A 14913-nucleotide genomic window follows, 5' to 3' on the forward strand; every position below is an offset into this window, starting at 1 on the left:
GGTAGGAGCTTGTGGAAATGACTTCTTGGATCTAATTTTAATATAAAGCGGGGACAGGTTATGCATATGGAGAGGCTTATTGTGAAACTTCAGGCACATGTAACGCTTTGTTGCATATAACCACGGCAAGTTGCCGCGTCGTGAGAGCACGACTCACGGCTTTGGTGAGACAACCCCCCGTGCTGCCCAGTTCCGAATAAACGTCCAGAGAAGGGCAACGAAGCTGGTGAGGGGTCTGGAGAACAAGTCTTACGAGGAGCGGCTGAGGGAGCTGGCATTGTTCAGCCTGGAAAAGAGGAGGCTCAGGGGCGACCGTATCGTGCTCTATAAGTACCTTAAAGGAGGCTGTAGCAAGGCGGGGGTTGGTCTATTCTCCCACGTGCCTGGGGACGGGACAAGGGGGAACGGACTAAAGTTGCACCAGGGCAGGTTTCGGTTGGGTATTAAGAAGAACTTATTTACCGAAAGGGTTGTTGGGCATCGGAATGGGCTGCCCAGGGAGGTGGTTGAGTCGCCGTCCCTGGAGGCCTTTAAAAGACGTTTAGATGTAGAGCTCGGTGACGTGGTTTAGTGGAGGACTTGTTAGTGTCCGGGTGATGGCGTCATAGAGGAGGGATGACGTCATATGACCTCGTTAACAACCCTTCTAGGGGTTGTTAACCCTCGTTAACAGCCCATGCTAATGGCTGTGTAATGCTGTATGTCATCACTACCACGCTTCCCCCACTAAAGGACAGACGTGGCCCAGACCCGTAAGCTGTGCCCGTGCCTGAGGCCTCACAGACACATTCTCGTTGCGCACCTGCGCGGGGGCTCCGTCTGCACTCGTTAACAACCCTTCACCTCCCTCCTCTGCACCCCTTGCGCTGAGGCTGTCGGGGTGTGTCCGGGCGGGCACGCACCATATAAGGTCATATGACGTCATCCCTCCTCTATGACGCCATCACCCGGACACTATATAAGGCCGCGCTCGCCCAGGCCGGGCCAGTGGCAGAGGCGACCTCTGCTGCTGCGCGGTGCTGGGAGCCGGTGTCTGCTGAGGGCTCAGAGGCTGCTGTCCCTCAGAGGCCCAGGCCGTGCGATCGCTGGTGGCTATTGCTGGCAGCGTTTGGTGACCGTTCATCGTTCTCATTCCTTAAGCCATGATCCGGGGTGGTGTGGGCCAGGGGCCCGTGGCGCACAGTCACCCCTCATCCCGTCGGGGCCCAGCGCGACCCCCCAGCAGGCCTGTGCAGCAGGAGGAGCACAGGCAGGAGCTGGAGGCGCTGCGGGCCCAGCTGGAGGCCGAGCGTCTCCACTCGCAGGAGCTGCACCGCCGCTTTGCTGATGAAACCCGCCAGATAAAGAAGATGGCAGAGCAGGAGCGGCAGCTTCTGGCTGAGAAGCTACGCTCCAGATGGGAGCAGCAACGGGCACGGGAGCTGCAGCGGCTGTGGGAGCTGAGCCAGAAGCAGCGGGCAACAGAGATCCGTCAGCTGCTGCGTGAGAAGGAGGCCGAGTGGTGCCAGGCACAGGAGTTGCTCCAAGAGCAGCGGGACGACGCCGTCCGCCAGGCGCGGGACCTGCAGCAGGAGCTGGCCGAGGAGCTGGTGAGGCACGGCTGCAGCAGCAGCAGCGAGGCCCGCAGCAAGCTGCAGGAGGTCCACAGGCAGCTCCACTGGCGGAAGGACAGCAAGCAGACCGCCCGCATCGTAAGCCTCCAAAATGAACTGGAACTGCAGAGAAGGCTCTTCCAGCAGTACATCCTGGAGCAGGCTGAGGGGAGGCCGTCTGCCTCCCACAGCGAAGACAGGGCTGCGGCCTGGCACCGCCTGCAGACTCGCCTGGGCGCAGGGACCACCGGGACCTGCTCTTCGAAGAGCCCCGGTGCATCTGGTGCTGCTGGGGGAGGAGGGCAGCAGACAACCCACTCCAGCTTAAAAGCTCACCTCCAGGGAGAAGGGAAGAGCTGCGGGCGGGCGGTCACAGACGTGGGTGTTCAGGTGGCAGCGCAACAAGAGGCCTGCCCACCTGGCAGTGGAGACAGCCAGCTGCTGCAGGAGAAAGCTCATCTGCAGCATGCCCTGGAGGACCTGCAGAGGCAATGCGGTGTCCTTCAAGAGGAGACCCGCCTTCTGGGGAAGGAAAGCGCTCTGGAACTGGGGGAGGAGGTGGAGAGGCTCCAGCAGAAGACTAGTATGCTAGGCCTCCTTACCAAGCACCTGAAAGAAAACACCAGGCAACTGAAAGAGACCGACCTGAAATCTGGAAAGACTGCTGCAAAGACAGAGCAGGTCGACCAGCAGCAGAGAGGGGAATCGGAAACCGAGGCTGGGAAAAAACTTAGGCCTCACAGGAACCTGGATCAGGAACGCTCAAGACTGCAGCAAAGGTACGAGGAGCTGAAAGTGCGTCTGAGAGAGATGACAAATGAAAATGCCAGGCGCGCAGAAGAAAATTCTCAGCTCCGTGGGCAGAAGGAGCGGATAGACGAGGTTCGATCTGACAACGCTGCTCTGAAGGGGAAACTCGTGCAAGTGACAGAGCAGCGAAATTCTGCCATCGGAGAGGCCAAACGTCTTCAAACACGACTGCAAGATCTGGGTTGTGAACTGAAAGCCATGAGACAACTGGCAGGACGAAGGCAACAACAGGAGAACGACCTCGAGGAAACAAGGCGACTGCTGCAGAAGAAGAAAGAGGAAGTTGAGCATTTGCAGAGGGCTTGGGCAGAGCAAAGAAGGACACATGAGGAAGACACGCAAGCGTCTCAAGCGCAGCTGAGAGAATTAGAGAAACAGAATCAGCACCAAAGTCAACAATGGGAGCTGCTCTCTCAGCAACTTGAGCAAGAAAAAAGAAAAGAATCCAACCGTGTCGGTTCAGGACTACCACAGGTGACATCTTCTCCCACAGCACAGGCCTATGCAGAGCAGTCCCATGACCTTTGCAACCGCGAAGACAGCTCTGATGTTTCTGAGGAGGCAACCAAGGTCCCGGCATCCCACACAAGCACCTCGACATCAGATGCCGCACACAACAGTCCTGGGTGCCGCCTTCTTTCAGACCAGGGCCCTGTGCATGGGAACGAAGAAGCAGGAGCAGAGCATGTGTCCTTCATCCTGCAGTCCTCGGAAGAAGAATCGCTAAAACTTCGAAAATTTTTAGCTCGATACAGCTACGATCCTTTCGAGGGTCCTAATGAGCACCCCGAAGCAGAGCTTCCTCTGACTGCGGGAGAATACGTCTATGTCTATGGAGACATGGATGAAGACGGCTGGTTTGTGGGAGAGCTGACGGATGGCACGAGAGGATTTGTCCCCTCTAATTTGGTAGAAGAAGTTTCAGACGATGACCTGGTGACAACTGTGCCTCCAGAGCTACGTGATCTCCTGCAGGATAGCGATGATGAACTGAGATCTTGCAGCAGGAGAGGAAGGAAGAAACGGAGGAATCGGAGGAATAAATAAAGATCTTGACCAAGGAATCTGTGTCCCCTGTGTCTCCCCCCCTTCTCCCTCCCCTTCCACAGCTTTTATTGCTGAGCGTGACGTTGCCGTATGGACTATCCCTTTGGTCTTTTTGGGTCAGCTGCCCTGGCAATGCCCCCTCCCCACCTCTTGCCCACAGCCAGCCGACTGGATTTGGGGCTGGGGGGTGGCAGAGGGAGGGCGCTGTGGGAGTCCTGATGCTGTGCCAGCACGGCTCAGCAGTAGACAAAACACATTGGTGCAATATCAAGTCAGTTCTAGCCAGAAGTACAGAGCATAGTGCTGCATGGGCTGCTGTGGGGAAGGTTGAGTCCATCCCAGGCAGACCCAGAACACCATACCCACCGTGGTGGGGATGGTATGACCAGGCAGGGTCTAGAGGGGTGGCTGGATCCCCACTGAAAAAGTCGTCAGGGGGCTGTGGAAAGGCTGCTCAGCCTGTAACTTGTGAAGCTTCTGCTCCCTGCTACGAGCTGCTTGGAAAGGCCCGGCTCTTTCAGAACCCACTTTCCCCTTTGGACCAACGGCCCAGGTGTGCTCGGGGCAGCGGTCTGTGCCAGCTGTGACACATTTCACACCATTGCTGCTTCTGGAAGCCTGCTGCAGGCCCACCGTGCCTGCTGCCGCCATCGTTCACCCGGCTCTGCCACAAGCACCTTGTTTCTCCTCAGGTGTGGCCTCGAGTGAGCTGTCCCCTCCTGGCTGCCTGCAGGAGAGCTTCAGGGGCCTCAAAGAGAAGGCTCTGCTGGGCTCCGCTGTCACTTTGCCCTTTGGAACAAAAGCGCAAACCTGCGCTACAGCACCGCCGTCGTGCAGCCATCTGGGAGCACAACCAACAGGCTCCCTGAGAATCCCCCGTGCCCCCCAGCGTGCCCCCCATTTTCACTCGCCTGTGCCCCCGCTCCCATATGTCCCCCTTTCCCCTCACTATTTCAACTCCCATGTCCCCACCAGTAGTTTCCCAGTGAGCTACGTCCACGGGGCCTGAGGGAACCGGTGGACTTGCTAAGCCACTGGCCATCATACAGGAGAGGCTGTGGAAGTCTGTTTAAGTAGTTCCCACTGACTGGAGGAGAGGAAACATAGCCCCCATTCTACAAAGGGGAAAATGGAAGACCTGGGAGCTACAAGCCTTCCTCCCTTTGTGGGGGTGCACAGCCTTCACCACCCTCAGGCGGGAGGCAGAGCTGAGGCAGGGCCGGGCTGGGTGGGGGGGGGCGCTCTGGAAGGTTCTGTGCTGTGGGGCGTGCTGGGGGGGGGCACTGGGAGGGGCTGTCCTTAAGGTCAGTGGTCATTAAGGTCCCCTCCAACCCAAAGCATTCTAGGATTCTGTTTCTAAAAACACCTCTTCTGTTCCATCCCAGTAATAATAAACAGCACAAGCAGAAATCAGCTCTGCCAGCCTGGGGTGTCCCCATGCATTCAGGTCGTCCTCATCCCCCCGACACTCACGCTACAGCCTGCCCCATGGGAGGCCAAGGGGAGATGTTTCCCCTGCAGTTGCAGCTCTCCAGCAAAGGCCCTGGACTGAATGGAACAGGCGGTGCTGGAGCTACACCGGGGGTGCTTGGAGGGCTTGTAGGCACAGTAAAAGATGCATTTCAAACAGCCCAGCTGGGCCCTGCTCGTGTCCCGCAGCCCGAAGGAGATGCCAGCACGGACGCGCTTTGAACCAGGGCATTTACTGGGGTACTGTGTGTTACTGGCATTTACTGTGGGGTACTGAACCGGTACTGAACAGGTCCAAGCCTGTCCGAATGAGCAGAGCTGAGGCAGGGCCGGGCTGGGTGGGGGGGGGCGCTCTGGAAGGTTCTGTGCTGTGGGGCGTGCTGGGGGGGGGCACTAGGGGAGGGAACACACGGTGCTGGGGGGCACCCGGGGCACGTAGCTGGGGGTAACTGTGGGGGGGATGCCCTAGAGTAGGAGTTGAACTGGTGAGGGGAAAGGGGGTCATATAGGAGTGGGGGCACACGCAAGTGAAAATGGAGGAGTTCTCCTCCTCCCTGTTAAAGGGGAGCAAAGCTCCCCCCATGGCCTTCCTCCCTTTGTGGGGGTGCACAGCCTTCACCACCCACTGTCCGTCGTACCTGAGAAGTTGTTGCTGAGGGCTATAGAAAATAAGGAGGCGATTGGTGACAGACAACACGGCTTCACTCGGGGCAGATCATGCCTGACAAATCTGGTGCCCTTCTATGATGGGGTTGCAGCATTGGTGGGTAGGGAAAGAGCAACGGACATCATCTACCTGGACTCGTGCAAAGCACTTGCACTGTCCCCCATGATCTCTAAACTGGAGAGACATGGATCGGATGGACGGACAACTCGGTGGGTAAGGAATTGGCGAGATGGTTGCACTCAAAGAGTAGCGGTCAGAGGCTCAGTGTCCAGGCAGAAACCAGTAACGAGTGGCATTCCTCAGGGATCTGCATATTGACCAGTGGTCAACAGCACCCAGGGGTGGGTCACTGCCCCCCATACCTGGATTTACCCCAGTAAATGCCCTGGTTCAAAGCGCGTCCGTGCTGGCATCTCCTTCGGGCTGCGGGACACGAGCAGGGCCCAGCTGGGCTGTTTGAAATGCATCTTTTACTGTGCCTACAAGCCCTCCAAGCACCCCCGGTGTAGCTCCAGCACCGCCTGTTCCATTCAGTCCAGGGCCTTTGCTGGAGAGCTGCAACTGCAGGGGAAACATCTCCCCTTGGCCTCCCATGGGGCAGGCTGTAGCGTGAGTGTGGGGGGGATGAGGACGACCTGAATGCATGGGGACACCCCAGGCTGGCAGAGCTGATTTCTGCTTGTGCTGTTTACTATTACTGGGATGGAACAGAAGAGGTGTTTTTAGAAACAGAATCCTAGAATGCTTTGGGTTGGAGGGGACCTTAATGACCACTGACCTTAAGGACACCCCCCCCCAGTGCCGGCTGTAGTGTGCCCCCCCAGGGCAGGCTGTAGTGTGTGAGTGTGGAGAAGAGATCGACACCTGCCTCTGCATTTGTCCTCCTCGGGAAGTTGTATAAAGCAATGAGGTGAACATGTCTCAAAAAAACAACAAAAAAAACCCAAACCTGTCTCAAAAGACCGACCTTGCGGTTTGGACAAGAGCCATGGAGCAGCTGAGTCTGTACAAAGGCAGGGGGTCGGCTAGTGGTGATGAAGAAGAGCCACCAACCTTCATCCCCACGACCCCCCGACGACCACCACCAGAAGGCACTGCGCGCGGGGATAGGTTATGCATATGTATAGGCATATTGGGAAACTTCATGCCTATGTAACTCTTTACTGTCTATAACGCAAGCAAGTTGCCGCGTTGGGGTGCGCATGCCTTTGGGAGCTGTCCCGCACGTGCCTGGTGCTGAAATAAACCACATACCTACTTTATAATTCATTTGCTTTGAGTTGTGGAGTTCTTCCACGAATCAGTGTCATAAGCAGCAATTTTCTATCCAGAGAGGCCTCTGTCTGCTCTCACCTGCTCCAGATCATGCTTACTGCCTGCAGCACTTGCTTGGCACCAACACAGGCAGAGAGCTAGGAGCAGGGCTGAGCGTGAGGGAGAGGCCAAGCCCTGCAGCTGCTGCTTGCAGCTCATCTCTTACTCTCAGGAGCACCGGGAACGGATGGGAACACCTCACTAAGGTGGCCTTGTCCCACGCCAGCGCACACAGCCTGGTCAGAGACGTGACAGATGTAGAAGGGGTTCTGAGAGCAAGCCCATTCCCCAGTATCCCAAGCACGGGGAGAGGAGAGCCGCATGAAGGGAGAGCCAGTGTTGGGCTGGGGCATGAGCCCCCTGTCAGGCTCTTTCTCACCTGCATCTTGTCATAAGTCTTGGCAAAGACTTATGCAAGTCTTTGTCCGAGTCTTTTCAAAATGAGGGGGGTGTAGCTGCTTCTCCCTCAGGCTGTGGTGGCTTCTCCCATTCTCTTGCTTGTCAGAGGCATTCTGGGGTGATGTGGAGCTCCACAAGTGGAAGCGGCTCGGGCACCTGCTTCACAGAGTGCCTGTGGGATGGATGAGCTGTAACTGATGAGAACAGCCCCAAAGGCCTCCAGCCGTGGCCTGCTCCCCTGTACTGCGTCTGGCTGGGATAGAGTTAATATTCTTAATAGCAGCTTGTAAGGTGCTGTGTTTTAGAGCTGTGGCCAAAACGATGCTGGTAGTGCGCTGAAGTTGTTCGCTTTTGCTGACCAGTGTTTGCACAGCATCGAGGCCTTCTCTAGTTCTTTTACACCTATTTTTACACCTATTTACACTATATTTGTCTATTACACCCGCCCCTCGAGTGAATGGCCGTGGGGTGAGCCAGAGGTTGGGAGGAGACATAACCAGGCAGAGCAACCGTACTAACCAACAAGACGTTCCACGCCATGTAATGTCATGCTCAGCAATAAAAGGGTAAAAGAGGGGGTTTAGAGAGTTATGCAACACATCCTTTCCAGGATTGGTCCCATCACTGGGGATCGGTCATTTTAGAATAGAATGGAATAGAATAGCTCGAGTCGGAAGGGATCGTCAAAGATCATCCAGTCCAACAGCTGAACCACTCCAGAGTTAACTAAAAGTTAAAGCTTATTATTGAGGGCATCATCCAAATGCCTCTCGAACACTGACAGGCATGGGGAGTTACCACCTCACCAGGAAGCCTGTGCCAGTGTTTGACCACCCTCATGGTAAGGCAGTTTTTCCTCAGGTACCGTCTGAACCTCTCCTTGCGCAGCTTTGTGCCATTCCCGTGCATCCTTTCATCGGTTACCAGGGAGAAGAGATCGACACCTGCCTCTGCATTTCTCCTCCTCGGGAAGTTGTAGAAAGCAATGAGGTGGCCTCTTTGCCTTCTCTTCTCCAGCCTAGACAACCCAGGTGACCTCAGCCTGTCCTCACAGGACGTGGCTTCCAGCCCTTTTGTCAGCTTTGTTGCCCTGCTCCGGACACTTTCAAGGACGTCCACATCCCTTTTGTGTTGTGGAGCCCAGAAGTGCACACAATACTCAAGGTGAGGCTGCACACGTACTAAATACAGCAAGAAAATTAATTATTAATTAATTAATTAAGATAATTAAACGCAGCAAGACAATTAACGGCTGGCTTTACTGGGTTGAATGCACTCCAGAATGCATTTTGCCCTCGTGGCTGCCAGGACTTGGCTGCTGGCTCACGCTGAGCCTGCTGTGGAGCTGCACCTCCAGAGCCCGTTCTGCTGAGCTGCTCTCTCCAGCCACTCGTCTCCCAGCCTGTGCTTGCATCCAGCATTACGCTGTCCCAGGTGCAGCACCTGGCATCTTCCGTTGTTGAACTTCATGCCGTTACTAATCTCCCAGTGTGCCAATCTGTCTAGATCCTTCTGCAAAGCCTCTCAGCCCTCCACGGAGTCAACGGTGCCTCCCAGTTTAGTGTCATTGGCAAACTTGCTGAGGACCCATTCCTCTCCTGCACCTAGATCTTTGATAAACATGTTGAAGGTAATTGGCCCCAGAACTGAGCCCTGGGGAAGACCGCTAGAGACTGGCCACCAGCCAGATGTAGACGCACTCACTAAGAAACTTGAGGTTGCGCGCCAAGAAACGTTTCCCGCATCGGGACAAGAGGTTCCCAGCAGGCCCAACAGACCTCTCATTCGTACAGCAGGCCAGCATGTATGAGTTGTGCGCTCAGTAGTGCCCAGATAATGGTGGGGTGTGCCAGGCCCCTGTGTGCACTGCACCCTGTAAGGCTGGGCTGACTTGTGGTCACACTGAGGTCTGTTTGATGCCCTCTGCTAGCCCCACACACTGGTAAGCTGCCAAGCAGCCATTCAGCAGGCATATTTGGCTTTGCTCCATCACTGTTTTCAGCAATAAATCTATTGCTGCTTCTCTCTTAGGAGTGAAGTGCATCATTCCTTTTGCGACACATGGACGAGCACAGATTTCTGAGCTGGGATTCTTGTTGTTTTGTATCGCTCAGAATGGGGTGCATCAAATACCCAGCAGGCCACCAACTGCCCAGCAGCATCATGCAGTCAGCACCAGCCGTGCAGAATGTCTGCGCAGGCCCTTCCCCACTAATAAAAGACCACAGTTTATTGGTAGGGTTATTGATAAAGGGCCACAGTTTATTGGCAGGGTTAGAAGAGAAAGGGTCTTCCCTTTTCTTCAAGGTTCCCTTTTCTTTTCACAGTTCATCTGGTGGATGGCTTCCAAGGGCAGATGCCAGCCCTGGAGGAAGGATCCAGTGGAGGATGTCCCTCTTCAGCAGGACCAGGATGAGGAAGGCGAGCTGCAGGCCGGCAAAGGACAGCACTAATCTCCTGCAGAACAGAAGAAGGTTCAGACAGAGCCAGGGATAAATTCATCCTCTTTAAACCCTGCCATGGGACCCCGTGCCATGCTGGGAGCAACATGTGCCGCTCAGGATTGGGGTGAGGAACCTGCCTATCCCCCTTGGCTCTGCTGTACTTTGAGGGCCACCCCCCACCTGCTTCCCCAACCCAGGAAACAAAGAAATGCTGAGGCAGTTTATCCTGGAGAGGTCAAAAGCTGCCTAATGCCTTGGGAGCCACGACCTGCGAGAGCAACTCACCGCAGCCAAGTACTGATTCTGTGCCTCCTTGACGCCAACTCTTCATCCTACAGGACAAGGCAAAGCAGGGCCACGTGTTAGGGCACGTGAGCCAGGGAAGGCGTTGGGGGCGCTCAGACCCCCTCCCTCGTTCCCACTGAGGTGAATGGCCCCATGTCCTCTGGGGCCAAGTCCAGACCCTCCCCCCGCAGGCCCACAGCAGGGGTATAGCTCCTACCAGCTGCGCAGCCACCATCTCCTGCATCCAGGTCTTGGGCGCCTCGGCCGCCTGCATCCTCTTCCCCCTGCTACAGACACCACAGAGTTTCTGGGCTGTGAGAAGAGACCTCGGCCAGGACCTCCCCCTTGACTGAGGTGGCCAGGAGGAGCTCAGGGTGCTGCCCAGCCTCTGCTGGAGCAGGGATGAGGCATCTCATTGTCCCAGCACCGCACAAACCCACACTCACCCCCTGCACCCTCTGCCTTCTCCGTGCCCCAGGCCTTGGGGGCTCTGACAAGAGGCTGGGAGCTGCTCACAGTCGTGCAGCATTGCTAAAAGGAGTCAAGAGTTGCTCAGAGAAGCTTGGAGCTGCTTAGGAGAAGGCAAAGGGCTCTCCAGAGCAGCCATGAGGAGCTGAAAGGAGCCCCCAAACTGTCTGTGACACGGGTGCCTGGAAGCTGTACAGCTCCTCCCCGCCGTCTACCCCTGGTCGGGGTCAGGGCCCTGTCCCCACTCACCTGGCAGTTTGCGTTTTGAAAACCTCCCTTCTCTCCTGGAGGTTCTTAATCTCCTCCCTCAGAGCCTGGAGAAGCAAAGGATCAGGTTCTGAGACTACCCACACATGCTTGGATGGGGCTTCCCCCCCCCCCCCAAACATGTTGATCTCCCCTCCCTCCTGCCCTCAGGACCTTGTTGATACTGGCTCTTTCAGCAACAGCCTCTTCCAGCTCTGCACGTCTCCGTTTGCACTGCAAAGCAACCGGGACAGATTGCACGGAGTCAGGGTGGGAAAGGGCATCCCCAGTCTATCCCCAGGGCTCTGCAAGGCCAGGCCAGAACCAGGGCAGCAAGCACTAAGGCATTCTGGGGATCGCACCACTCCCCAGCAGCTCTGCCCTGCCCCTGTTGGACTTCTGCCTCTGGGTTACAGACCTTTAGGAACTCCTCCAGCGCCGCTTCCACACCAGCCCTTGCCTGAGCGACCTGCGCCAAGACCTCCGCCATGTTCTCCAGGGACTCCTGTGCATGCTCCAGGGACCCCTTCGCACCCTCTGCCTCCATGGCTTCACCTGCACCTGCACCTGGGGGAGCAGCCCTCTTTGTACCCTTCGAGGCGGCCGTGTCACAATGACAACCATGGTGACACCATGGTGACATGGCCACGGCTGCCCACTGGGACATGGCTGCCACTGCTCTGGGGCTGGTGCCAGAAGTGAGCTGTGGAGGGACGCTTCCCAGCCCTCCATTAGCACCCAGGGGTGGGTCACTGCCCCCCATACCTGGATTTACCCCAGTAAATGCCCTGGTTCAAAACGCGAGGAGCTGTGAGGACCAGTTCAGTCCTGACTTGTTCCTACCATCTTCTTTAAACCCTTCCCTAGACTCTATGCCATGCTGGGAACAGCAGCCCCCGCTCAGCATTGGGGTGAGGGGCTGCTCACCCCATACATATCCACTGCTCGGGATAGCAGGCAGGTGAGGAAGCTGCCATCAGCGCACCCCAGGACCCTCCCGGATTGCTGATGTCTTGCGGTGTTATCCCTCCAGCAGACAGATGGTGCTTGAAGTCCCCTGGGAGGACGGGGCCCTGCAAACGTGAAGTTTCTCCTACCTATCTGTAGAGGGACTCAGTACTTGTTTTTTTCCTGGTCAGTTCCCTTTCTTGCACAGGCACAGAGGAACTGGGCAGAGCAGCCTCGGTTTTATTTAGAGGAGATGTCAGTGGGGCGGCACGCCCTCACTGACCAGAGGCGGGGTCTCTTCAAGGAAGTGTGCCAGGTCAGTGAAGATGTCTTCTGGCAGCACATGAAGCAGCAGGTGGTAGAACTCCTGGTCGTAATAGGAGGCGTAGAGCACCGCAACACCCAGCATGAAAGCGACGGCCAGCTCCACGCACAGGAAGATCAGGCAGAATGTCCTGTGGGGCAGAAAAAGAGCTGGAAAAAGGGCAGGCTGGACGCATCCCGCACCCATGCCAGAGGGGGCTGTTCTGGGAGCCCCACAGGCTGCCCCTCCAGGCATTTCTCATTGCTCATTCGGACAGGCTTGGACGTGAGCCTCCACAAGCCCAGGAAGACACCTCGGCATTGGGCAAACACGCCGCAGCAGGCGTCCTGGCCATCCCAGTCGCTGCAGGGGAACCTGGGTGGGCACAGGGCACCTGAGGGGACACTCACCACAGCCAGGAAAAGGCACCTCTTCTCCTCGCCAGTTCCTCCGTCTTCTGTAGGTCAACACAAGGTAGGGACACTTGTCAGGCCCCACCGCACAGTCCGGTTCAGTACCCCACAGTAAATGCCAGTAACACACAGTACCCCAGTAAATGCCCTGGTTCAAAGCGCGTCCGTGCTGGCATCTCCTTCGGGCTGCGGGACACGAGCAGGGCCCAGCTGGGCTGTTTGAAATGCATCTTTTACTGTGCCTACAAGCCCTCCAAGCACCCCCGGTGTAGCTCCAGCACCGCCTGTTCCATTCAGTCCAGGGCCTTTGCTGGAGAGCTGCAACTGCAGGGGAAACATCTCCCCTTGGCCTCCCATGGGGCAGGCTGTAGCGTGAGTGTGGGGGGGATGAGGACGACCTGAATGCATGGGGACACCCCAGGCTGGCAGAGCTGATTTCTGCTTGTGCTGTTTATTATTACTGGGATGGAACAGAAGAGGTGTTTTTAGAAACAGAATCCTAGAAGGCTTTGGGTTGGAGGGGACCTTAATGACCACTGACCTTAAGGACACCCCCTCCCAGTGCCCCCCCCCAGCACTCCCACAGCACAGAACCTTCCAGAGCGCCCCCCCCACCCAGCCCGGCCCTGCCTCAGCTCTGCCTCCCGCCTGAGGGTGGTGAAGGCTCTGCACCCCCACAAAGGGAGGAAGGCTTGTAGCTCCCAGGTCTTCCATTTTCCCCTTTGTAGAATGGGGGCTATGTTTCCTCTCCTCCAGTCAGTGGGAACTACTTAAACAGACTTCCACAGCCTCTCCTGTATGATGGCCAGTGGCTTAGCAAGTCCACCGGTTCCCTCAGGCCCCGTGGACGTAGCTCACTGGGAAACTACTGGTGGGGACATGGGAGTTGAAATAGTGAGGGGAAAGGGGGACATATGGGAGCGGGGGCACAGGCGAGTGAAAATGGGGGGCACGCTGGGGGGCACGGGGGATTCTCAGGGAGCCTGTTGGTTGTGCTCCCAGATGGCTGCACGACGGCGGTGCTGTAGCGCAGGTTTGCGCTTTTGTTCCAAAGGGCAAAGTGACAGCGGAGCCCAGCAGAGCCTTCTCTTTGAGGCCCCTGAAGCTCTCCTGCAGGCAGCCAGGAGGGGACAGCTCACTCGAGGCCACACCTGAGGAGAAACAAGGTGCTTGTGGCAGAGCCGAGTGAACGATGGCGGCAGCAGGCACGGTGGGCCTGCAGCAGGCTTCCAGAAGCAGCAATGGTGTGAAATGCGTCACAGCTGGCACAGACCGCTGCCCCGAGCACACCTGGGCCGTTGGTCCAAAGGGGAAAGTGGGTTCTGAAAGAGCCGGGCCTTTCCAAGCAGCTCGTAGCAGGGAGCAGAAGCTTCACAAGTTACAGGCTGAGCAGCCTTTCCACAGCCCCCTGACGACTTTTTCAGTGGGGATCCAGCCACCCCTCTAGACCCTGCCTGGTCATACCATCCCCACCACGGTGGGTATGGTGTTCTGGGTCTGCCTGGGATGGACTCAACCTTCCCCACAGCAGCCCATGCAGCACTATGCTCTGTACTTCTGGCTAGAACTGACTTGATATTGCACCAATGTGTTTTGTCTACTGCTGAGCCGTGCTGGCACAGCATCAGGACTCCCACAGCGCCCTCCCTCTGCCACCCCCCAGCCCCAAATCCAGTCGGCTGGCTGTGGGCAAGAGGTGGGGAGGGGGCATTGCCAGGGCAGCTGACCCAAAAAGACCAAAGGGATAGTCCATACGGCAACGTCACGCTCAGCAATAAAAGCTGTGGAAGGGGAGGGAGAAGGGGGGGAGACACAGGGGACACAGATTCCTTGGTCAAGATCTTTATTTATTCCTCCGATTCCTCCGTTTCTTCCTTCCTCTCCTGCTGCAAGATCTCAGTTCATCATCGCTATCCTGCAGGAGATCACGTAGCTCTGGAGGCACAGTTGTCACCAGGTCATCGTCTGAAACTTCTTCTACCAAATTAGAGGGGACAAATCCTCTCGTGCCATCCGTCAGCTCTCCCACAAACCAGCCGTCTTCATCCATGTCTCCATAGACATAGACGTATTCTCCCGCAGTCAGAGGAAGCTCTGCTTCGGGGTGCTCATTAGGACCCTCGAAAGGATCGTAGCTGTATCGAGCTAAAAATTTTCGAAGTTTTAGCGATTCTTCTTCCGAGGACTGCAGGATGAAGGACACATGCTCTGCTCCTGCTTCTTCGTTCCCATGCACAGGGCCCTGGTCTGAAAGAAGGCGGCACCCAGGACTGTTGTGTGCGGCATCTGATGTCGAGGTGCTTGTGTGGGATGCCGGGACCTTGGTTGCCTCCTCAGAAACATCAGAGCTGTCTTCGCGGTTGCAAAGGTCATGGGACTGCTCTGCATAGGCCTGTGCTGTGGGAGAAGATGTCACCTGTGGTAGTCCTGAACCGACACGGTTGGATTCTTTTCTTTTTTCTTGCTCAAGTTGCTGAGAGAGCAGCTCCCATTGTTGACTTTGGTG

General features: G+C 56.6%; 1 protein-coding gene across 1 annotated transcript; it reads right to left on the reverse strand.

The window, feature by feature from the left end:
- Positions 1-9432: 9432 nt before the first annotated feature.
- LOC308183939 (uncharacterized protein) lies at positions 9433-11478 on the reverse strand. The gene is made up of 6 exons (XM_080570528.1): positions 11161-11478; positions 10917-10976; positions 10746-10810; positions 10246-10315; positions 10029-10075; positions 9433-9756 (listed from the first exon to the last, which is right to left on the reverse strand). Exons 1-6 carry the CDS (start codon positions 11407-11409, stop codon positions 9621-9623), a joined length of 627 nt encoding a protein of 208 aa, XP_080426654.1. The 5' UTR covers positions 11410-11478; the 3' UTR covers positions 9433-9620.
- Between the last annotated feature and the right edge of the window lie 3435 nt (positions 11479-14913).

The sequence above is a fragment of the Anser brachyrhynchus genome, assembly GCF_964034855.1.
Source record: "Anser brachyrhynchus genome assembly, chromosome: 29".
In the NCBI taxonomy this organism is placed as follows: domain Eukaryota; kingdom Metazoa; phylum Chordata; class Aves; order Anseriformes; family Anatidae; genus Anser; species Anser brachyrhynchus.